The 25310-nt window shown below is 42.3% G+C and overlaps 2 protein-coding genes across 3 annotated transcripts in view; one reads left to right on the forward strand and one right to left on the reverse strand.

Moving 5' to 3' along the window:
• tmem163b (transmembrane protein 163b) overlaps nt 1–5510 on the reverse strand; it is a 43756-nt gene extending 38246 nt beyond the window's left edge. The window contains exons 1-2 of the mRNA XM_046840130.1: nt 4949–5510; nt 2369–2488 (exon numbers count right to left, since the gene is read on the reverse strand). Of these exons, the coding sequence (XP_046696086.1) occupies nt 2369–2488; nt 4949–5123 (295 nt within the window). The 5' untranslated portion in view covers nt 5124–5510. The remainder of the gene's footprint in view (nt 1–2368; nt 2489–4948) is intronic.
• Nucleotides 5511–12665: 7155 nt separating this feature from the next.
• On the forward strand, nt 12666–22967 carry ccnt2b (cyclin T2b). Of its 2 annotated transcripts, XM_046840479.1 has the most exons (9): nt 12666–12884; nt 15053–15134; nt 15248–15376; nt 16193–16253; nt 16417–16479; nt 17134–17179; nt 20195–20358; nt 20587–20657; nt 20780–22967. In XM_046840479.1, the coding sequence occupies exons 1-9, from the start codon at nt 12727–12729 to the stop codon at nt 21644–21646; spliced, it is 1641 nt and encodes a 546-aa protein (XP_046696435.1). In that variant the 5' UTR covers nt 12666–12726; the 3' UTR covers nt 21647–22967. The 2 variants fall into 2 exon arrangements, 1 of the variants encoding a protein (XP_046696435.1); XR_006924542.1 differs by lacking the exons at nt 20587–20657; nt 20780–22967 and having other exon boundaries at nt 12667–12884; nt 17134–17508; nt 20195–20342.
• The last annotated feature ends 2343 nt before the right edge of the window (nt 22968–25310 follow it).

Below are 25310 nucleotides of genomic sequence, written 5' to 3' on the forward strand. Positions count from 1 at the left end.
CGCACTGCAGAAACACACCATTCTTTTAGTTTGACCATTACATTAGGGCTTTCTAGTACCTTCTAAACTGCTGAAGCAAGCTATACAGCCTTCCCGTGATCTGCAGAACCTACTCTACTCTAATTGATCTTGGAAGACACACTCAAGAAACCCCTGTGTTTTTTGGGGGGGATTGTTAAATCCCAGACAAACACATCCATCAATATTATCCAGCGTTGCTACACGACGTGTCTTCCCCAGCTCAGCATGTGAACTCTCCGAATCCCAGGGCAAGAGAAAGAAATGGATGGAAACAGAGGATGAGAGACAGAACGAGACAGAGAGATGAGTCATGGGGCTCTCGGAGGGGATACGGCTGAGGGCAACAACAATCTCTTGCTCAAGAAAAAAAGTCCTCTTGTAGACACAGAGAGGAAACTGTCAGATATAAGAATAAGGAGTAATAATATAAAGCAAAACGCGTCCTTTTCGGATCCTGAATCGCGCAAAACCGGATCTGGATAGTGAGCGCTGCGAAGGGAATAATCCCTGAGAAAATAAAGCTACACGAGTGTATGTGCGTGTCAACTTCGCATTTGTCATTTCGTTCCACCCATAAATAATCGGACACCTGCGAATGTTCTTTCGGAGGGGTGTTCAAGGATGAAATATTGCCAGATGTCTAGGTGGTCCTTAGGGATGCTCCGCCAGGGCTTTACTGCACCTGTCATCTTTTTATTGCTTGCTTTTTGAAGTCGGTTTTGGTTTTAAGAAAGCGCTCAGTTTGATTCAGCTCAGATAAGGATGAGTTCGCTTTCGAGTCTGGTACCTCTCAAGATTTCGTCATCGTTATCAAGTCGGGGAATAATTTTTTTTCCCTTGGCACTGTCGAATAAAATCGAGAAACCAATCAGGGTCGAGCCTGCGCTCCGTTTTGAACTCGTTTTGATTGGCGCTTGGTGTATCTACTCATCACCAACATATGGATGAGCGTCAGTTTAACAGCAAGCAGAACATTTATAGAGGAATAAATGATGAAGAAACTCCAAACTCGCCGCAACACACATGGGTTTAATTGTGTGTTGTTTTTTTAAAAGAAAAGAAGGTTTTGGGCTCATGGTAATTATAATAGATATTAATCTTATTGATTAGGCAAAGATATTGTGGTAAAAATTATAATAGGAACAATATAGACATAATTAATTATAGTACAACATAGGGACACTTTACTGAAGTCATATTTTACCTCATTTTTTTCTCAAGTTCGTGGTTTGGGTACTTCATCTTTGATTTAAATATATATATATAATTTTTTTTTTTTGCTCTTTTCCACTAGTATATAATGTATTGCGGTGTGGCCGAAATAAATAATGCTTTTTATCTCTCAATTATCACGGAAATGTAGGCACATCTTACGCGAAACGTGTTCATTCGATTCATAGAAATGTGGGACACCCGTGGCAGCCGTGCGGGTGACGTAAGATGACACGGTTTGCTTCAGATTTGGAGCAATGCTTTTCCTTTTGCATCAGTTCCTCTCCTGTCATTCCGCTACAACATTTCTTTGACTCATCTGACTTCTGGTCTTCCAGTTTTTGAGCTCAACCACTGGCTTTTCGCCGAGAAAAGACTTTTTTTTGCTATCATCCAATACCGTTGTTTTTCAGGATCTTCCAGTGCTCCTGAGCACTTTGGTACATCACACCGGGCCCTGCTGTCATATTCGAATAGCTGAAATCATCTCTAGTACTTTTATCTGGTTCCTTGTAAGTAAGATAATGATTCAAATATAAAAACAACATGGTATGACTCTTTATTACACAGCTATGCACCATGACTTATAATCGTAGTATCCGGTTTCACCCAGAGAAGGACAGGTTCCTCTTAAGGATTTAAACTGAATTATGCATTGTTTTACTTCAAGCACGGTACACAGCTAACAGTGATGTTGCCGTCTGAATATTTATGAAGCTGACTGTATATTTAAGGTACACACTAAGTCAATATTAGGTGTTTGTTTTCAGAAGATAGCAATGAACACTGCGAGGAGCTGCACTCGACTTTTTGGTGAACTGACGTCACAGTGTGTATGTGTTACAAAATATATATATATCCATGATTTAGAGATTTTGTTTCCCAAGCATGAAAGTCCTATAAAACCCAGGAAACTGAAACAGATTTACTGTCAAGTATGTCCAAAAGCGTACGTGTGTGTGAGGGCTACAGGAGATCATCATCATCAAAACCAAACAATCCCTGTACTTTTGCTTCTTCTGGCCGAGAAAGCCGAAAGGTTTTTATGAGTAAATCCACCTCTTATTGGTTTTGTTTTTGATGAGTTGACCACATAGAACCATCTAAAATAGTAGAGAACATGCTACGGACTTACTGAATGCAGCAATGGCGAGGATCAGTGTCACCACGATGGACACCATTGATACCCACAACGCCTTCTTCCGGTAATTTTGAGCTTCGTGGGGTTTCAGACGCAGACTGCTTTCTAAAAGATCTGTGAATTAAATTCAATCAGTCAATGAATCACAAAGGACCATCTGGTGGAAATATACATATTGACTTAAGTAGCCAACGTTTTGAATTATCCAAAAATATTTAGAAGCTTTTTTTTCATGTAAGAGTGTATATCATATATACCATAGTACCATACTGTACCTCTCTACAATCCACTACACTACACCACACCATACTACACCATTCTATACCTCTCTACACTACACTACACTACACCATACTATAACTCTCTACACTACACCATACAACACCATACTATACCATTCTACACTACACTAAACTACACTACCCTACATCATACTGTACCCCTCTACACTACACTACACCATACTACACCATACTCTACCTTTCTACACTACACCATACTACACCATACTGTACCTCTCTACACTACACTACACTACACTACACCATACCATACCTCTCTACACCACACCATTCTACACAATACTATACCTCTCTACACTACACCATTCTACACAATACTATACCCCTCTACACTACACCATACTATACCATACTATACCTCTCTACACTACACTACACCATACCATATATCTCTACACTACACCATACTACACCATACTGTACCTCTACACTACACTACACCATACCGTACCTCTCTACAATACACCATACTACACCATACTATACCTCTCTACACTACACTACACCATACCATATATCTCTACACTACACCATACTACACCATACTGTACCACTACACTACACCACACCATACTGTACCTCTCTACACTACACTACACCACCATACTATACCTCTCTACACCACACTACACCATACCATATATCTCTACACTACACCATAATACACCAAACTGTACCTCTCTACACTACACCATTCTACACGATACTATACCTTTCTACACTACACCATACTGTACCTCTCCACTACACTACACTACATCCTACTGTACCTCTCTACACTACACCATTCTACACGATACAATACCTTTCTACACTACACCATACTGTACCTCTCTACACTACACTACACTACACCATACTACACCATACTATACCTTTCTACACTACACCATACTGTACCTCGCTACACTACACCACACCACACCACACCATACTATACCTCTCTACACTACACCATATTCTACCTCTCTACACTACACTACACCACCATACTATACCTCTCTACACTACACCATACTGTACCTCTTTACACTACACCATACTATACCTCTCTACGACACCATACTGTACCTCTCTACACTACACGACACCATACTGTACCTCTCTACACTACACCATACTATACCTCACTACACTACACCATACTACACCATACTATACCTCACTACACTACACCATACTACACCATACTATACCTCACTACACTACACCATACTGTACCTCTCTACACTACACCATACTATACCTCTCTACACGACACCATACTGTACCTCTTTACACTACACCACACCATACTATACCTCACTACACTACACCATACTACACCATACTATACCTCATTACACTACACCATACTGTACCTCTCTACACTACACCATACTATACCTCTCTACCGACACCATACTGTACCTCTACACTACACTACACCATACTATACCTCTCTACACGACACCATACTGTACCTCTCTACACTACACCACACTACACCATACTATACCTCTCTACACTACACCACACTACACCATACTATACCTCTCTACGACACCATACTGTGCCTCTCTACACTACACTACACCATACTATACCTCTCTACACTACACCATACTATACCTTTCTACACTACACCATACTGTACCTCGCTACACTACACCACACTACACCACACCAAACTATACCTCTCTACACTACACCATACTACACCATAATATACCTCTCTACACTACACCACTCTACACCATTCTAAACCATACTGTATTATACTACACTATACTACACCATTCTATACTCTAACTACTACAACACAATACTAAATCAGACTACACTAAACCACTCTATGCCTCATCACTGTACTATTCCACACTACACTACTGTACACTGTGACACTACACTATACTGTACAATAATCACACTTTATTACGCTCTGTTATACTCAGCTAAATGTTTGCATTTCATACCTGAATTTGAGCCCGCAGGTGTATACATTTACTATTATTTGCTTTAAAATGTTGGTGAAACACACACACACACACACACACACACACACACACACACACACACATTACAGAATCAGTACTGATGTCAAAGTATTAGTAGAACATAAAAGTGTCAGCACTGCATTAACACATACGCACGTGCACACACACAATTTGGAACAGTACAGATATAAAAGTAAAAAAAAATAAATAAATAAAGTGTCAGCGATGCATCAACACCTGCGGTGTGTGTGTGTGTGAGAGAGAGAGAGAGAGAGAGAGAGAGAGAGTGCTGGCACCTTTATCCTCCACGTCGCTGATCTTCATCTCCTGCTCCATAGTGAAAGTCTCTCCGGATCCCTCTTTCTCTCCTTCTCTATTTCCTTTCCCCTCTCCCTCCTGCTCGGGCTCTTTATCTTGCTCCCTCTGTCCCCTCACACACTTTGGCTGCTGGAGCTGCGGCTCCTCCGCCATGGCGTCTGTGTGGTGCGCGCGCGCGCGCTCTCGAAGCCCCACGGAACGTTAGGAACGTCGCACCTGCACGCGACGTTGGGCGACGAGACACGAGGCTCAGACCCACCTTCAGCCCAGAGTCCCCCTCTCCCAGCGCAAACAAACACACACACACGAGCGCACTGTCCCTTACGCGCTCCCCCTGATTCCACACCTGGCGCACGAGCCACACGCACGCGTTAAGTCGAGCTGCAGGATTGCGGCACGCGCGCTCTAATTAAAAAAAAGCCCAGACTTCCGAAAATGTGTGTGTGCGCGCGTGTGTGTGTGGATTAGAGCGCGCGCAGACCCGAGTCCTTCCTGCATCCACAGCTCGCGCGCACTGTGCGCACCTTCCTCTCTCTCTCTCTCTCTCTCTCTAACACGGAAACCCGAGAGCCACGCGCGCAACTTCACTGTGCTGATCACACTTTATTACACTGTCAGAGGGAAAACACTTTTGTGAAAATATATAATGCTGATAGAAAATCGGAAAAATCCGATGTAAAATGTGATTGGATGCACGAATAAATACCAGGAAAAAAACAATGCATCTAACAATGTGGTCCAAAAATGACTGACTGGATGAATAAACAAATTGATGGATCGATGGATGGATTGATGGATGATGAATAGATGGATGGATTGATGGATGGATGGATGGATGGATGGATGGATGGATGGATGGATGGATGATGAATGTGGATGGATGGGTGGATGGAGTGATTGGATGGATGGATGGATGATGGATGGATGGATATCATAAAAACCACTGAATCTTGAAATGACCAGTTGACTGTCTGAGCAAAATGAATGAAAGCACAGTGATGGTCAAAACACCCAAATAAAAATCTAGAATCAACAAAAAAACGAACAAACATTTATTTGTTCAGCCAATCAGCTATTTATTTAAAATGATTGGCTGGTTGACCAAATAAATGAATGGATAAATGAGTGGCTGCATTGATTCATAAAAAAAAATGAATAAATGTATAAATGAATATCTAAAAAATGTCTGAGTAAGCAAATGAATGAATGAATGAAAAAATGAATGAATGGCAGAAAATAACTGAATCTAACAGTGTGGTTTAAAAATAAATGATTGGCTGAGTGATTGAACGAACGAACAAACGGAAGAATGGATGATCGAAAGGCCATCATTCTAGCAATAACTGACTGGCAGACCGAATGAATGAATGGATGAATACATGAATGAATAAATGGATATCAGGAAAAGGGTGAGATCTATCAATGTGGTCTACAAATAGATGAATAAATAAATGGCGTATTGACTAAATAAACGATTTAATGAATGAATGAATGAATGAATGAATATCAGGAAAACTCACATCTAACAATGTGGTCTAAAAATGACTGAATGAATGAATGAATGAATGAATGAATGAATGAATGAATGGATGAATGAATGGATGAATGAATGGATGAATACATGAATGAACAAATGGATATCAGTAAAAGGGTGAGATCTATTAACGTGGTCTACAAATAGATGAATAAATAAATGCCTTATTGACTGATTGAATGAATGAATGAATGAATGATCACAATGTTAGCAATAATTGATCTTAAATGGTGTCTATAAATGAATGACTGTCACCATCCTGAGGGCTCTCTGTTCTTTATTAACTCCAAATGAAGTTCATTAAATGACTCCTTAAAGGTGAACCTCAACATGTCTGTAGACTCAGGAAGCAGGAGGCATTTAAAAGTGAAATAGTGAATGACTCTTCTGAACTCTGAACAGTTTAAAGAGCAGAATAGGTTTCTTCTTTATTCATCATGTCATGATATGAACACTAGAGCTGTTCCAGATAGTACACCGGTGTAGCACGTGCTTCTGTTTAGCTTGTGTCAGCCCCTGTTGGCTACATTACATGGACCAAATATTGGAGCTGAATGCGCACAAATCTCCATGAGCACCCGCCAAAATGTAGTGGAACATCTTCCCAGAAGACTGGAGGTTATTATGATAGCAAATGAAGAATAATTGTTGAATGAGATATGCACATATGCTGCAAGTCCTGGTCATTAAAGCTCAGGTTCCCAGCTCTGGTCTTGCTCTACCCTTAGGTCCTACACATTCTACACATTTCTCTCTGATTCGTCCATCCTTCCCACAGTGCGATCTCCAGGAATAGGGCGTTAGGCAAAGTTAACAAAACTGTGCAGGGAACGGCAATAAAACCCAAAGAAGCATCATTGTGCTTCCATCTTGTGTCTCAACACTAAAATAGCAACCTAGAGATCAGCAACTGAGAACCAACAAAAGGTTTAGAAACAAACTTCTGAATCTGAATCTCTGCATTCACTGGTTTGGTGTCTATAAAATAAATTTTGCCAGAATGATAGGGTTTTTATTTGCTTCGCCTCACATTGGGTGGACTGTTGTTGAGATTTGATTTGATATTGAAAGATATCAAACTATAATAATCAATGCTACCCAGGAAAATATTCCCACTTACTTTTTTCAGCCTTTGTGGGATTGTTGGAAAATAAGATCATAGGTTAAGATAGAACTCGATCAATCCCGAAGGAAATTCTTTCACCGGAGACTGCTTCAGAAGACAAGAGAAAAAGAATTGATATACGTATATAAAATTATGCATAATTTTTAAAAATAAATGTAATACAAAAGGTGCTGCGAACTAAGAACATCAGCTCCCAATAGATTCCAAAAGCAGTTTTGTTCATGTTTTCCTCCATTTTTTTTTAGAATATTGACATTTCTGACATCCGTCAAGGTGTCAGCCTTCGTCTCCACTGGAAATGGACTGAGATAAGCGTTTTGTATTTTATTGTATTTTATTTGTTCTTATGTAACAGCTCTAGTTTGAGCCAATCATCCCTACAGTTCTCCACTTGGCCCGAGGAGTTCCCGAGTAGCTCTCTGACAGTCCTCAGATTGAATCTGACAACCTTCCGATCGAGAACCGCTGAGCTCCGGCCGTGTGTCATGCGTATATACGCTTCAGCTCGTCACCAGCTGGCAGGAGCCGAAACGGAATCGATCGTCAGGAGCGGATGTCGGAACGCTCACGGGCCGGATTCCGCTTTGCTTAATCGATAATCACGTAAAAAGCAGCATTCGTTAAAAAGCTCTCCGCATCGCACAGACCGTAAATCTTCTAGGGGGTCGTCTGAGGAAAAACAAGCCAGAGAACCGATCTCATGCTGTGAAACCTATCGATGCATTCGGTTCAGCGAGAGAAAACCTTTAGTAAGCTATTTGAAGAACCTTTCATTCCAACCGCATGGAGTCGTGATCCCAAGGGCCGTCCTCGAGTGGGTTAAACCAGACAGCGGGATTGTTCTAAATCTAAAAGTTTTCGGAATTGTGAAAAAAAACACCCTGGAATGAGCAAAGAAAAGTCCAGAGTTGGGCAGAAACACTGTTTGTAAAAGGGGCTCCCCCATTAAAAGTTCTGTATAGGGCAGACATTGTAATCTGTACTTGGACTTGTTCTTGTGTGCATTGATAGACTCCATGGCAATGTAGGTGTTGGGCAAGATGACCCATCCGCTGTCTCTGAAGACCCGCCTACATGTTAAGATGAGGCGGTCAGGGTCTATGGGTCTGGCCCCTGGTGAGAATGGATGTTGGCTAAGAGTCAGATTATGAATGTGTATTCTTCATCTGTATCCATGCTTTATAAAAAAGGAATTGGACATCTGACCATGATGTCAATAATTGCTTGCTGAACATCACTTTCCAAATTCATGGGATTAATGCGGAGATGCCCCCCAGTACCATCTCTTCCTTTCTTGCCCCAACGACCTCCGATTTTCTTGGATGAAAGTCCTCTAGTTTTTGGAACATGGGTGTTGGATCTGGCACTGATATCAAGTAAAAATTTATTTGAGTTGAGGGCTTTTTGAGTTCCAAAGCCAACTCTTGTAAACCATCTCTTCAAGATGCTTGCAAAGGAAGGTGGTAGCTAAGTGGTTAAGATGTTGGACTGATCAGAAGGTCGGGAGTTGAGATCCCAGCACCACCAAGCTGCCAGTGCCGAGCCCTTGAGCCTTAACCCTCAAGGGCTCGGTTTGTATAAACGAGTAAATTGTACCGTATGTCGCTCTGGATAACAACATCTGGCAAATGGCATGAATGTAAATGCATTGTTCTCAATGGGTTTGTTATTCTGTAACAGGTTTGATGCCCTGAACTTCTAATGGTAAGTGTACAAAGACATGTCTAAAGACAAGAGACTTTTACTTTAACTTCACTACATTTCAAGTCAAATATCTGACTTTTTACTCAACTACATTTTGAGAAATCAGTCGTTCCTTCTTATTTATCGGCGGATAAAAACCATAACTGGTCAATCACGGCAGCAAGCAACCAATCAGGGTCGAGCGTGCGCTCGGTTTTGGTTGGCGCTTGGTGGTATCTACTTATCACCAACATACATTTCAGTGGCAAGCAGAACATTTTGAGAGAAAAAATTATGAAAAAAACTACTGACCCGAACGCAACACCCGTGACCTTATTTGCGTGATTTTGCGTAAAGTACTTGAAAAGAAGGTTTTGGGCTCATGACCATTTTATTGAATATGAATCAGAGTTTGAGTTTGACTCATTCATATCATTCTATTTTTTTTTTATTTTAGAGCATTACTTTAACTAGAGTAATATTTTACCTACTGTATCTCTACTATAACTCAAGTACATGGTTTGTGTACTTCGTCCACCACTCTTTGGGGAGTAAAATAAAGGGACTCTTTCACACTTACTTTTACTATATTTGACATGTCATATGAAAAAAATGGTGAACTGCTCATTGTCAAATCCAACCAAATGTTGATTTACCACACAGTCAAATAGGATTCAAGAACTTTATGATCTTATGAACAAGTTGCTTGGAGCTAGGAATAACAGAAGTGAACGTGTAAGTGGTAGATGAAGTGGTAGTGGATGTAGTAGTGGATGTAGTAGTGGTAGATGAAGTTGTAGTGGATCTCGTAGTGGTAGATGAAGTGGTAGATGAAGCGGTAGTGGATGTAGTAGTGGTAGATGTAGTGGTAGTGGATGTAGTAGTGGTAGATGAAGTGGTAGATGAAGCGGTAGTGGATGTAGTAGTGGTAGATGAAGTGGTAGATGAAGTGGTAGTGGATGTAGTAGTGGTAGATGAAGTGGTAGTGGATGTAGTAGTGGTAGATGAAGTGGTAGATAAAGCGGTAGTGGATGTAGTAGTGGTAGATGAAGTGGTAGATGAAGCGATAGTGGATGTAGTAGTGGTCAAGTCAAGTCAAGTCAAGTTTATTTGTATAGCACTTTTCACAACAGACATTGTCTCAAAGCAGCTTTACAGAAATCAACAGTCAAGGTGAATGGTGTGCATTTATCCCTGATGAGCAAGCCATGGCGACTGTGATAGTGGTAGATGAAGTGGTAGTGGTAGATGAAGTGGAGTGGACGTAGTAGTAGTAGATGAAGCGGTAGTGGTAGATGAAGTGGTAGATGAAGCGGTAGTGGTAGATAAAGTCAAGTCAAGTTTATTTGTATAGCGCTTTTCACAACAGACATTGTCTCAAAGCAGCTTTACACAAATCAACAGTGATGGTGAATGGTGTGCATTTGTCCCTGATGAGCAAGCCATGGCGACTGTGATAGTGGTAGATGAAGTTGTAGTGGATCTCGTAGTGGTAGATGTAGTGGTAGATGAAGTGGTAGATGAAGTGGTAGTGGATGTAGTAGTGGTAGATGAAGTGGTAGTGGATGTAGTAGTGGTAGATGAAGTGGTAGATAAAGCGGTAGTGGATGTAGTAGTGGTAGATGAAGTGGTAGATGAAGCGATAGTGGATGTAGTAGTGGTCAAGTCAAGTCAAGTCAAGTTTATTTGTATAGCACTTTTCACAACAGACATTGTCTCAAAGCAGCTTTACAGAAATCAACAGTCAAGGTGAATGGTGTGCATTTATCCCTGATGAGCAAGCCATGGCGACTGTGATAGTGGTAGATGAAGTGGTAGTGGTAGATGAAGTGGAGTGGACGTAGTAGTAGTAGATGAAGCGGTAGTGGTAGATAAAGTCAAGTCAAGTCAAGTTTATTTGTATAGCGCTTTTCACAACAGACATTGTCTCAAAGCAGCTTTACACAAATCAACAGTGATGGTGAATGGTGTGCATTTGTCCCTGATGAGCAAGCCGTGGCGACTGTGGCAGAGGAACCAGACTCAAAGGGAACCCATCCTCATCTGGGTGAAGATAAAGCGGTAGTGGATGTAGTAGTGGTAGATGAAGTGGTAGATGAGCGGTAGTGGATGTAGTAGTGGTAGATGAAGTGGTAGATGAAGCGGTAGTGGATGTAGTAGTGGTAGATAAAGCGGTAGTGGATGTAGTACAGTAAAACCCTATTGTACCAGCAACTAATAGTGCGAGCAAACGAAGATACGAGCGACCTCACGAAGCAAATTTCGAAGGCACGAGCAAACCCACGCTGCCGGTTCCCTGCTTTCGGCCAAAGGTTGCATCAGTCGCTTAGTTGATCTCGTGTCGCTCGGTCTCGAGAAGGCGGTCAAGAGAAGGAGACTCTCCATCCAAAAACTAACTTCCTTCCTTTCTCACTATCCACCACCATCTCAGACTCGCAATCGACCACTACCACATGGGTAAGTGTTAAATTATGTTTACTGTACAGTACTGTATTTTGATTCATTTATCTTTATTTTTATAACTGTATTTTATTATCTTATCAATAATGTATTTCTTTATGTCAATACAGTAATTAGAAGTGTATTTGTTTGTTAAAATAGGCTACAAATACTTTTCAAGTGCAGAAATAAGCGGTCGAATGAGGTCTTGGAACGGATTAAACCGCTTTACCATTCATTCTTATGGGGAAAATCAGTTTGAACGTACAAGTAAATGGCCCTACTAGCAATTTTCACGAACGAATTACGCTCGTCCAACAGGGTTTTACTGTAGCGGTAGTGGTGGTGGAGGTGAAAGTAGTAGTAGAAGAAGGAGTGGAAGTATTAATAGCGTTATACTGTACAAATAATATTGAAGTGAAGCTGAGGTGGTTGTGGAAGCAGCAGTGAAATGGAAGTAGTAATGATAGAGTATGATTTGTTTGAGTCTGGCAACCTGATGTACACTTCTCAAACCACATGGAAATGCTGTAGATTTTATACTCTCCAATGTACATGTGTAGAAATTTCTGACATGATGAATCTCCTCAGGCCTAGTGAGCATGGATGCTTGGTGTGATTCATAATATATACTGTGATAAATTCGAAAGAGGGGAATTAAGTTAATTATGGTTTGTTTTTGTTGTATAAATTATTCGCCGCATGTTCGACGGCGTCCTGCTAAAGTTCTCCCGAGCTTCATCACACGGCCAAACAAGTTTCGAGATCCAGAATCTTTATGATCTTATGGACAAGCTTCTTGATTAGCCTTTTAGCTACTGTATCTTATCTTTTGCTGCTCCTGCTGTTGTTTTGATCCCCACCCGCTAGGTGGCGGTGAGGATAACTGGAGCGGGAGGGGGGGGAGGGAATGTGGCGGATGTGCCTCGGTGACGTCGGCGGAAGGAGGGGCGGAGCGGCGTCGGGGACGGAACATGGCGACGGTGCTGCGCGGCTCGACGAAATGGCTCTTCACCCGGGAACAAATCGAGAACACGCCGTCGCGCCGCTGCGGAATCGAGCCCGACCGCGAGTTGTCCTACCGACAACAAGCCGCCAACCTCATCCAGGACATGGGGCAGCGGCTTAACGTGTATCCTTCCGGCTCGGGGTTCAGGGGGGGCCGAGGTGCGGATCCGTTAGCGTGATTTTTTTCCTCTTCGGTAATGTCCGACTCCCTCTCGCGCTGAACCGCGCGTGACCCTGAAAAGACCCGCTGCGTGATATTTAGTCGTGTTTTCTCACGTGTAAAGTCTTTAATACTAATCGGACCGAGTGGAAAGTGGGGTACAAAGAGGCTGTGCTTCGAGCTCGATTATCCGACGGCGGGTTCACACGAGCTAACGGCTAACAGCTAACCGCAATTTTCTAGATTTAGTAATAATAATGCTAATAATAACTATAATAATCACACAGTACTTACAAAATAACGTTTTCTTTTATTTTCTTAATGTAATAAATGTATTCAATAAGAAAAAGCGTTAGTTTTAGACCAGGCCAGTTTCCTAGGCGAATGCTAATGCAGCTAGGCGGAGATAAGCAAAGGTTATTAGCTTCCCAAACTAGCGCTCGTGCTCACGTCTTTTGTTTGAGTGGGGAAACAAAAAACAAATTGAATATATACAATTTATATTTGATTTACGGACGAGTTTTCAGTTTTGAATTTAGTTTCGGTGTTAAACGTTTCCGGTGTCGGTGTACAGAAAATATCGCGGTGTCACGGTACGTGCGGTATCGCGCGTGTCCCCGTGGCGTCGTGTTCGGTTTGAGCAAAAAGGGTCCGCGTTAAACTTTTCATCGATTTAAACACCCCACCCCCACCCCTTGCGCGCGAGCATAAAACGCGCAAGAGTGAAACTATTTAGATTTTGTTAATAAGGTATGTCACAATTGTTGGCACCCATGTAAATTGGGATATTTTACACCTGAATTTATAGGGGTGCCAATAATTTGCGCGAGTTGCCTGTTTGGGCACCCTCGATGGTTTGAACACATCTGGAATGATGTCAGTGGAAAAAAACGCATTAAACGTGTCTCTTAGTCACGTTTGAAACTCGTGAACTCAACTGGAATCTTGGAGCTCCCATGGGTTTTGAGTGCTTGTTGGCTGCTTTTCCTTCATTTTCCAGTCCAAATTATTGGGTGATTATCAAAAGCCACTGTCCTTTTTGTTTTGAACAAAACCCCGAGGTGTGTTTGGGGTCATTGTGCTGTTGGGAAAACAGCACATGATATGATGGCGTGTTGATATGCTGGTTAATTGCCTTTCATTTTTGACTCCTCCACACCACCATACCTCCTCCTCCATGCTTCACAGTGGGAACTACACATTCGGGAGACCTCTGTTTTCACTCTGCAATCTGATTACTTTATCCGTTGCAGCAGAGGTAGCGCTTGCTTTGTACGTTAGTTGTAGTACTATAATATTGACTTTGTACGCACAAGACAACTGCTGGTCTAAAACACATTAAGAAAGCAAATTATATCGAGTTCGGGGCACAAGCAGGAATTGTAGCCCATTCCAGACGTCTATCTAATGACGGGTTTGTCTTCAAAGCTAAATGTAGCTACTTCAGACAGTCAAAAATATCAAACATATTCTTGAACATGTTTTTAATACGTGTTCTTTCTTCGGTTCACAAGTATGCAGTATATTTCCATTGATATTTTTTTGTAATTAACACTCCTGGGTGAGTAGGAACAGATAATGATTTTGTTTCACAGAGGTATAAATATGAGGTAACACACTGCCAAATCCCCTTAGTCATTCATCACAGTGGGTACGAGTGAAGAACATGGCTGTGATTTGAAATCTTGTTGGGCTTATAAGACACCTGGATATGCATGGAAATGTCTGTTCATCATCGGGAATGTAATTATGGAGTTCCAAGCAATTGGACGTGAATCAGTTTGGGAAGTCTGTGTTGTCTCCAAGCACTGTGAAGTGAAGTAATCCGGCAGAAAGTAACACAACAGATGCGATCGTTCAGTAGACACACACAATCTCGGGTCCCATTCAGCACGTGAACTGAAATCACATACGGATTCGTGGCACGTCATGACGCGTGACCGGTAGATCAATTCGTGATCTTTTCGTCTAAGAAACACACTTTGTATAGTTTAACGTCGTATCCGGCCGGCGTGCGTTTGGGCAGCGAAAGCGTGGGAAGGTTTCCGGACCACATCTGGACGTGTGCTGTAATGAACAGCTGTTCATGTGCCCTGCATGGTCATTGTTTTTCTGAGCGTTTTCCTCTGCAGCTCCCAGCTCACGATCAACACTGCCATCGTCTATATTCACCGGTTTTATATGCTAAACTCCTTCACGAAGTTCCATCGAAACGTGAGTAACTCCAACCCACGGCGCTGTATTTAAGGTTAATCCACGTCACGGGTAACGCCCTTCTAACGTGCAGTTCTCCTCTCCTTCCTTCCCTCTTTCTCTCTCTTTCGTAGATCATCTCTCCCACCACTCTATTTTTAGCTGCTAAAGTGGAAGAGCAACCGCGGAAACTTGAACACGTCATTAAAGTGGCACACGCCTGTCTTAACCCACAAGAACCTCCACTGGACACCAATAGCAATGTGAGTTTTCTTTTTTCTTTTTTCTTTTTAATAGCCTGAGAGATAATTTGGTGGTGATAATTTGTCTTTGTTGGTTAATATTTTATTGAAAAAAGTATAAGTTGTGGAGATCAAACAATAGTTTATTATATATGATGTGTAGAGTGCAACCTCGATTCTCACGTTCTCTGATCCCTCGTGAGGAACAATAATCCGGTTCCAAATGAAAAGTCGCCGAGTATCGAGGTTCCTCCACTGTGTATATAAAAAAAAAAAATTGTGCACCACGATTATTGCCACCCTTTTAGTCAGTCCTTTATCCATGTGCTCAGATTCCCCTCCTATAATGTTCCGTACACAACGTCTCCTGAGCCTTCAGATTAGAACTGAAGCGATTCCTTGAGTAATTCGAATACAAAAATACATCGAGGCAAATTATTTGCTTGTTATGCTTCGTTTAGTCGATTTAACTACACATGGAGCACAGCGTTTCCCTACGGACCATTATCACTGAACGCATTTTGTATACAACAAATAAAAAATAAAAAATTTGCTTGTTTAGAAAGTTAACCAATATTTTGTTAAGAAAGGGTGCCAATATTTTTGGAAGGCAGCGTCCAATTGATGGAATAATAAAATAAAAGAACTGAAATGAATGCTTCCAGGGAACTCTCGAGGTGTTCACAGTTTCAGAGCTCGGGGTTTATTGGATAGTTAGTAGATAAATACTTGGAGTTCTTACAATGGATGCCTGAGGTTGAGCTTCGTTCTGGTTTATCTGATTTAAAAGTCCATGTTGCTGAAGTGTGTGTGTGATGATGATTTGTTTGTCTGCAGACATACCTCCAACAAGCACAAGAGCTGGTGCTTCTTGAAACCATAGTGCTGCAAACACTCGGTAAGTCTACAGATAGGTGTAGTGTGTGTGTGTGTGTGTGTGAGAGAGAAAGTTGACTCACAGTCTGTTTACGTGTTCTGATTTGTATGTACTGGAACGTTCCTGTGTGTCTTCCTGCCATGTCCGGTCTCCGAGTCTAACGATGCGCTTTGCTTCTTTCCAGGCTTTGAGATAACTATAGATCATCCACACACGGATGTGGTGAGATGTTCCCAGCTAGTGCGAGGTAGAACTTCCAGCTTTACTCCATACATTCCCTTTTTTTTTATATTTCTGTTCTTGTGCATTATGTCCCCTGAGTGTCCCCATATCCTGTCTTACCAGCATTTCAGACGATAAATTCCGTTTTAAAAACATCCTTATCAACAGGGTTTCTGCAGAATCCAGAATAAAAGAGGCTTAAATGTAAAAAAATAAACTTTAGGCCTTAAATCTCAAATCAGCAACACTAACGCTCATTAAAACACACTTTTTTTTTGTTTCCGTGCGGTTTGTGGTTCATTCTTTCACCTGTACAAATAGAATCCACAGGGTTACGAGTACAAACGAGGCCGACACTGCGAATCTCTTTTGTAGCATTTTTTTTTTTTCCCTCGGCTACGGCGAAGTGCATATTCATTGATTCTCAAAAAAAAAAAAAACCAGGCCAAATTCTAACAACATAACTGTGTGTGTGTTTGGATGTGATGAAGATCTTAAATGACATTCCTAAAAAGTCTTAAATCTGATCAAATAATTTCTTACTTGTAAATATTACAAAATTTCATACAAATCCTCTATTTTATATTGATGTGTCAATGTTACTGCTACCTGATGATCTGGTTTTGTACATTATATCTGGTGGAAATAAAATAGTCTCTCTCTCTCTCTCTCTCCACAGCGAGCAAGGACTTGGCCCAGACCTCCTATTTCATGGCTACCAACAGGTTGTTACCCTGACCGTATTTGTTGCACTACTATGGCACCCTATAGCTTCCCGTTCTGCCCGCTTCTCCTCCCTGTAGCCGACGCCCTTGCTCGCGCCATGGCACGGGGTGGCAGGCTCGTGGGCGCCCTCTTCCCTCCCCCCTTAAAGGCGCGGTGCGGTGTACTGTACAAGGGCCTAGTGTTGGCACGGGAGGCTGAACGGCACAGTGCGAGGTGTAGAGGTGCTCGAGACTATTGCTTGATTCAGAGTGCAGTAGGTCTAATGACTCAATTGGTAGCCTGAATATCAGCTCAGGGTTGCACAGGGGTAAACTTAGAGGCCGTGACGGTAAGTAAATCCACTCGCAGTTCTTTATTCTCTTGTCAAAGTAAAACTTGATTAAAAAAAACAAAGCAAAAAATTATTTTTTTACTTTTTAGAATATATACATGTAATTCTAATTTCTTTTTTCTTTCAAATTATTACATTTTAGTTTTTATTTTAATTTGCTAATATTTTTGTGCTTGTTAAAGCTAATAATTTTTTTCTAGTCTTTTTTTTTTGTGTGTAAATGAATTCCCATTAGCTCTTTTCATATTTCTCTTGTCGGTGAGATTTTTTTTTTTCAAGGATGGAAAAAAAAAAGTACTTTGATCCAAGTTCTGATATAATTTTGTCTTGTACGTCCGAGCACATGGGATTGTTCAGAGTAAACAAGTCCAGTGATTCAATGGCAGGAAAGTTACGGGGCATTTATTCCTGGTGTACCACTGTGGTCCTTAGCGTTAAGGATGTGAAAGGAGGGTAAAAAAAGAAAAAAAGCAGAAGAAACACCAGTACGGCTGAAATTGCGCTGACTCGTGGAAAGACTAAGATCCCATCATGCTTAGCGAGGTTAAAACTCCGTGCAGAAGAAGAGAAAAGCAGTATGAGGGATTAGTGTGATTAATACATGAACTTCAGGGAGTCCTCTATTAAATCTAGACATTGTATGGACAAAAGTATTTGGACTTTCTTCTGCAAATTGTTAGCACAGTGTTGGAGGAGGCAGTTGTGTAGTCTTCCTGAAGATTTGCTTTATATGGGTTGGAGTGGAAGGTCTCGAGTGGTCTGCTATAGAATTCAACCACAAGCCACCAATCATATTTTGAGTCCAGGTTTACTGCCACACAGTATCTCATAAAAGTGAGTGCACCCCTCACATTTCAGCAACCATTTTAGTATCTTCTCAGCGGACAACACTATAGAAAGAAAACAGGTAGTTGTTAGATTAACTGTCCTCTGGAAAATAACTCCACATACGGCCATTATTGTCTAAATAACTGGCAACAAAAGTAAGTACACCCTGTTATGACAGCTGTACGTCATGTAAAAATGCAGGCACACACGTCCTATTAATCAGGACCATACTAATTTAAACAGTTAAAATGTGGTGCTTTGAGTACAATTCTCTCATACTGACCACCGGATGTTCAACATGCACCTCATGGCAAAGACACTGAGGATTTGAGAATTTGAATTGTTGCTCTCCACAAAGAAGGCCGAGGCTGTAAGATCAGTAACACACCACTACAGTGACCAGAGTCATAAAGAGGTTTTCCAAGACGGGTTCCACTCGGATCTCGGAGGAGCGAAAGAGGATCCCAGCAACAACCTGTGCGGCTCTGGTGAATTCCATGACCAGGAGGATTAATGCAGTGCTACATAACGATGGTGCTCACACACAATAGAGACACTGGATACAGTTTTGACATGTTCACGTAGGGTGTACTCATTTCTGTTGGCAGTTATTGAAAGTAATGGCCGCATGTGAGTTATTCTTCAGAGTTGTTACTTCATCAACAGCATTTAATAAAACCATGCGCTATGAACCACAAGCCCCCCAAACCCTACAGGAAGAGAACCAAGTTGTTTGTAATGTACAGGTGCATTTTATACCAGAAGTAGTACTTTTTTGTTCACTTACTATAATTTCTACTCTTAATTATTAATCTATCGTTCATTGCACAACTATTCACCCCTTACATTTGTCTTGGCTGCTTACCCCAGACATCTTCCCAATATCATAAAGCCTACCAACTTTATTTAGGATTTCCTGTTTTGCACAATATCTTCATTCTTATTATTTTAAGCATGCATATTTTACACATCTGGCTTAGTACATGTTAAAACTACCTTTAATTGCAGTTACAGCAGACTCTGATCTGAACAGCGATTGCTTCACTGTAACCTTTCATTTTTCTTTATTTGCATAACGCTTTTCTTAATGAGTATTGTCTTTATAGAAACCCACGAATTACCGATATAAAAATGGAACCTCCTAAAGTGTATCCTTCCCATGTTTATTGTCTTGTTTGAGTAAACCTCCACCCATTCTCAAGTCTCTGGGTGTCTAGAACAGGTTTCATTAAAGTTTCTGCATCGCCATAGCATTATGCTTCCACCACCATGCTTCCCACTGATCCTTCAGCGTTCCCGTTCTTTTAATTTTGCCCTCTTTACTTTTACAGTTGCATCAGAATAATTTTTTTTAGTTTAGAATTTTTCACAGAAATGAGGTGTAATCACAGGGTTTCTTATTGTAAGTACATTTTCCCCACACCCTTGCAGTGTAACGTAAAATGCGGAAACGGAGGCGAATACTTAGGCAAGGCGCTGTCTTAAAAAATGTGCATCTGTGGAAAGAGCCAACAGGATGCTTTAAATCAAGCTTCACACTTCTTTTCTTAAATTTTCTTTAGTATTTTTATGATATTTGTTTGCAATTCACTCACTGTTTGTACTTTTACCAGCATCCTATGCAGCAGTTATCCATGTACCCACAAAAGCCCCCCCCCGTGTGTTTGTTCACTGTGATCTCACAACCCCTGACCCTAGCAAGACCCTCTCCTGTCTCAGAACTACACTTGAGGCGAATTGCGTTGATCACCACTCGCACAAACACTGATTCATTTCAGCACTAATTGCTAAAAAAAACACAGTACACTGACACCCACTTCCCTTTTTTTTTTGTTTCTTTCTGCGTTTTCTGCAGTTTGCACCTGACCACGTTCTGCCTGCAGTACAGGCCCACAGTAGTGGCGTGTGTGTGTATCCACCTGGCCTGCAAGTGGTCCAACTGGGAGATTCCCATCTCGTCGGACGGAAAACACTGGTGGGAGTATTTGGATCCAACAGTCACCCTGCAGTTACTAGATCGTGAGTACAGTCCGATGCGATTGTGTTCCTGCAATTTTGTATTAACGGTGTTTGGGATGGCTGAAAAAGTCGGGTGTCCCAATACTTTTGGCAACACCGTGTATGATTCGAAGTCATTTGTGTCCGAATCTGGTCCATGTTAATGTTGATGTTTGTCTAGAATATAGAAGCCTTATGTGGTCCTGCTGAAGCTAACGGCTCTTCCCTCTGGTTTCACTCTTTGTTCAGAGTTAACGCATGAGTTCCTACAGATTTTGGAGAAGACCCCCAGCAGGTTGAAAAGGATCAGAAACTGGCGGGTATGTCAGCATTTTTTTCTTTTTCAAATCTTTAAATTTCACTGTAGTCCCATTAGTTCTTGTAGAGAAACTGTAGCTTGACGTTGGAAACTCTGCTGCTTTGGTGAAATTATTTTTTTCAGGCCACTCAAGCCGCCAAAAGGTCCAAAAATGAGAGCCAATCGGTGGCAGGCTCCTTTCAGTCTCCGGACTCAGGCCCAGACAGCCTGCTGCTTGACAGTAAGACTGATCTGATGGGAGGCTTGTATCCAGACCCCTCGACTTTGTTCCCCTTAGACACGCTGAACGGCTTGGGCAACCCCGGCTCCTCTTACGTCCAGGCAGACGCCCACTCGAGCCTCCAGGGGGTCGCGATCAGCAGCAAGCCGCAACACACCGCCACCAATAAACTGAGCCTGGAAAAATACAGGGAGAAACAAGCAGCCGAGCTGCTGCAGCGCCGCAAACACGGTCACCTGCTGCCCGAACCCACGGCAATGCCATCGTCTTCGTCCTTATCCGCAGTGTTGATGTCCTCCACGCAGTCCTCTTCCTCGCTGGCGCGGGTCAAATACGGCCAGCCCGGACAGGACCGGGAGACAAAGAGCGGCTCGTTGAAACGCCGCCACCCTTCATCCTCGTCTTCCTCCACGGACAACGGCACTGCGAGTCAGGAGGAGCTCAAGATGAAGATCAAAATGTCGGAAAGCGGCGGCGGTAAGAGCAGACACAGCCCTCGCTCGGGCCGCGAGAAACACAGAGCTTCGAAACACGACACCTCGCACACACACGGCCATGGCGGCCACCACAAAGCCCACCGCTCTTCCAAGAGCCACGCCGGAGCCGCCCCCTTGCCCCCCGCCCAGCCGGGGAAGCTCGACAGGAGGCCGGGAGAGGGGCCGAGCGCCGAGAGCGCGGCTCCACTGTTACTCAACGGCCAGCACATGGACTACGCAGACACCTTCAACATGCTCGACTCGCTGCTCAACGCGCACAACATGAACTACTAAAGTGCACGCAATCAGATTATTCAAAACTGCAAAGGAGGTTTTTTTTTTTTTTTTTGTTTTGTTTTTTAAGAACCGATTTACGTTACGAAAATAACATGGTCCGTTATTTTCATCTTCACCACCTAATTTATCCATGTTGCTCCAGTGAAGAAAAAAAAAAACAACAAAATGAGGAAAAAAGGAAATAGCTGTTGTATGTCCGTGTATTCACAGTTTTTAAAGCTTATTACGTGAAAAGCAGCCTGGGAAATACTGTCATGTCTTTGGTCCCGGCTGTAGCGATTGAAGGAAATCCGATTTACGAGACTAAACGAAAGTTGTAATATGTCTGTGTTTGTTCTATATACTTGATTTTATTTTATTTTGTATTTTTTATCAAAGGGATGAATTTAGAGGAGACGTTGACTGTTCGCTGTGGGAGGTGCAGATAACCACCGTTTGTTAATTTCTTCCCCGTCCTCCCTCTTTAAAAAAACAAAAAAAAAAAAAATGCTATGTCTGTAATTCTTACAATGCTCAGGTTTGGAGATGCTTCAATACGTGAGACATGATGTACATCTATGAACTCGTAGAAAGTTGGCGATTCTCGCTGTAGTACTGAACTTTGCATCGCAAATCTACTGCTTTTACCTCGAGGGATGGCGTTTTGTCCGCTTCGTTCCATCGCCTTAACGCTCGTAAGAGGCTTTTCCCCCTTGGCTTGTCCGGCGTCACCCCCACCCCCCCCGCCTTCCTACCTCATTAGCCCTTTAAAGTGATTTGTGAAAGCCTCGAACGAGCCGATCAGGTGGAGCCACAGATCAACAAGTAAAAAAAATAAACAAATTATTTGTACACTTCCCTGCCAAATTGTACCCTCCCATAATCTCGTTTGTTTAGAGGGTCCGAGAAGGTCGGCTTCCTCTAATCCCGTCCATTCATCGTTGTATAAATGATACGAACTTCCCAGGGGAGGCTTCATCTCCGGTAATACTTCCTTATTGCTTCCTCAGGCCGAAGACATCGAAGAGTTCCGTGTCTTAACGCACGTAAACCATCCAGTATAAGAGGAATCGGGACGCGTTCGTATCGTAAAGCTTCTCTTGTTTAATACTGCGATACAGCATCCATATGATGTAAGAAAATAAAATAATGCTAGTCCTCAGATACCTGGAGGGTCCAGTAGCTCAGTGCCTCATGAGAAATTTTGTTCTTCTTTATCCTTCTCTGTGAAGTGCTTTCTCGTTCCCTTTAGGATGCCACAGTTCTCTGTAAGAGCCTGGAATACAAGTCAAAATCTGGTGATCGTGTTGGATGACTAATAAACCACCCTGAAAAAACAGACGTTTTAATGTCTATTAATCTGTTTTGTAAATGTTTGTTTTGCGGCTTGTCGAGCGTTTGGGCTCGATTTGGATTAGACCGAAACATGCACTCAAGCTGACTTGTTGTTGGGGCAGGGTAAAGGGAGTGTGCTAAACACTGTGAAATTTCATAATGTGAGAATCAAATAATGGCATGTTGTATAGCAGAAGGTGAAGTCAGTTCTCAAAGTTGCTTTTGTTTGAAACAAAAAAAATGGGCAAATGTAAATAGCTGAGGGATGAGGCCCAAACTGGTCTTCCCCAGCATACCTTCAAAGGTGTTGTGGGATATACATGAGATTCGGCAGGTGCTCATGTTCGTGCGGATCAGCATGTAGATTTCGGTTTAGCCACTTCTCCAGAACAACAAGATAAGTTTTAAGTGGAAGTCCAATCCATGGAGAACCCACGTCATGACATACAGGACAACGGATCTGCTAAAAATGTCTTTGTACCAGAGATTTTGGTGTAGATTTGATTTCTCCATGTCGTCGATATTGTAAAAAAAAAAAACCTCATACTGTAGACGACCTTGATTGAATACACAACATGGATTTTTTTTTTATTAGGTACAAAACATTTAATTTTCAAACCCCAGAGTTTGCATCCTGTGGTGAGTAAAATAATGTACCTACATTAGTGCTTTTTTGTTTCCTCTCACCCTTTTTCCATTACCTGCTTTCTAGTGTTCGATTCCTCAGCCTATATTTTGCACCACTAGGAGGCGATGTTGAGTCGTGTATTCGCAGCAGTTGCTGGTCTTTTCGAATGTGGGCTGAAGGGGACACTTGAAAACCCCGGCAGAACCATTCGAGAGTCTTCATTCCCCAAGAGGCCGTGCGCTGATTTATGGAGATTGTCACGCCGTTGTACTCGGAACACAGCGGCCGAGGCCTCTCGGTTGAGCAGGTGTGTGCTCACGTACACAAACTCAGCAAACGGAGGCAGATGCTCCACTTTCCTCTTGGTGCTAACCTGGAAAAAAAAAAAAGATTGTACATCTTAAACTTCTGTATAAATGAATGTTCTAGTTCTGTTGTCTGTCTTGTGGCAGTGAGGGAAAGTGGTGATGTAATGCTTGGAAAAAAAAATCTCCACTATCCTGCTTAAGCCCTCCCTTTCTTTTATTTCCAATCAAACCGCTCATGTTAAAAGCCGAAAGCTGGATCACGTATAATGCTGCATATGCTTTTATATATAAGCTCGATCACGCCTATAGACAGAACCGTATATCTGCAACATTTATCCATGTGTAACTTCTGATATCTTTGGATGGCTATTGTGCAGTAGGAAAATCATAGGACACGACCAGCCCTGAGTACCAAATTGAGTTTGGTGCAACGAATAGAACGCAATAATGAAGTTATTATTAAATATACATACAGGGATAAAGACCTTGTGACTCAAGTCATGTCATGATCAGTCAGTTTGTAGAACACCAAGTGCTACTGTGATGAGAATCTTGGAAGTAAGAAAGGTTAGAGTAACGGATAGAGTGGAAGGAAGGGCAAGGGGAAGAGTGTGGGAGGGTGGAAAGATGGAAAAGAGGAAGAACAAAAATTTAAAATAATGGATGAGGAGGAGGTAAGGAAGACCTGAAAGAAGTCAGGACTCAATGATTAAAAGAAAAATGTATAAAAATAGGATAGAAAGAAAGAAAAAAGGGATCAGAGAAGGGTGAAAAACGGTGCTCCCACCACCGAGTGGCAGAGGTATTAAAATTGGCACCTATCTCAAGTGACGACCTGGACTCACTCTGGGTCTTAAGACCCTCGGGAACCCTACAAGAGTCGTATCCGTGGCTCCTGACCCTACATTAAGGCCTCCATGTTGAATTCCGTGTTCGGGAAGTAGAGGCTCATCGGACTTCAGATCGGAGGGTCACGGGATCAAATCCCAGCACTGCCAAGTTGCCACCGCTTGGCCTTTGAGCAAGGCCGTTAACCCTCACTTGCTGAGCTGTATAACGGCGGTAAGTGTGAGTCGCTCCGGATTAAGGCGTGAGAATCAGGGAAGCTGATGCTTTATGGTCATCAACTGCCACTTCTTTACCCAGGCCTTTCATTTTGCAAGGTCATCAACTAGAACAAAAGTTTCCGCATGGTGTTGGCTGAGAAATCGCCCTGTGGGATGTCGACCTCTTTCTGCTGAAGGTATCGGCTCCATGAAAAGGGTCCATTGTGTCAAATGACACTTATAACCACAGTAGGAGAAGGAGCATGAGAGAGGACGGGAGGGAGGAAGGAGGGGGAGAGAAAGGTGGCTCGAAGGCTGCACTGAAAGGGAAGTGCAGATTAAAGCTGCCTTATCGTCGGCTAAAG

The sequence above is a fragment of the Silurus meridionalis genome, chromosome 26, assembly GCF_014805685.1.
Source record: "Silurus meridionalis isolate SWU-2019-XX chromosome 26, ASM1480568v1, whole genome shotgun sequence".
NCBI lineage: Eukaryota > Metazoa > Chordata > Actinopteri > Siluriformes > Siluridae > Silurus > Silurus meridionalis.

Bases quoted from the DNA above. Each gene is read 5' to 3' on its own strand.
- ccnt2b (XM_046840479.1), top strand. From the start codon at position 12,727: ATGGCGACGGTGCTGCGCGGCTCGACGAAATGGCTCTTCACCCGGGAA. The intron at 16,254-16,416 runs GTAAGTCTACAG...GCTTCTTTCCAG, and splicing joins CATAGTGCTGCAAACACTCG to GCTTTGAGATAACTATAGAT. The intron at 20,658-20,779 runs GTATGTCAGCAT...TATTTTTTTCAG, and splicing joins AAAGGATCAGAAACTGGCGG to GCCACTCAAGCCGCCAAAAG.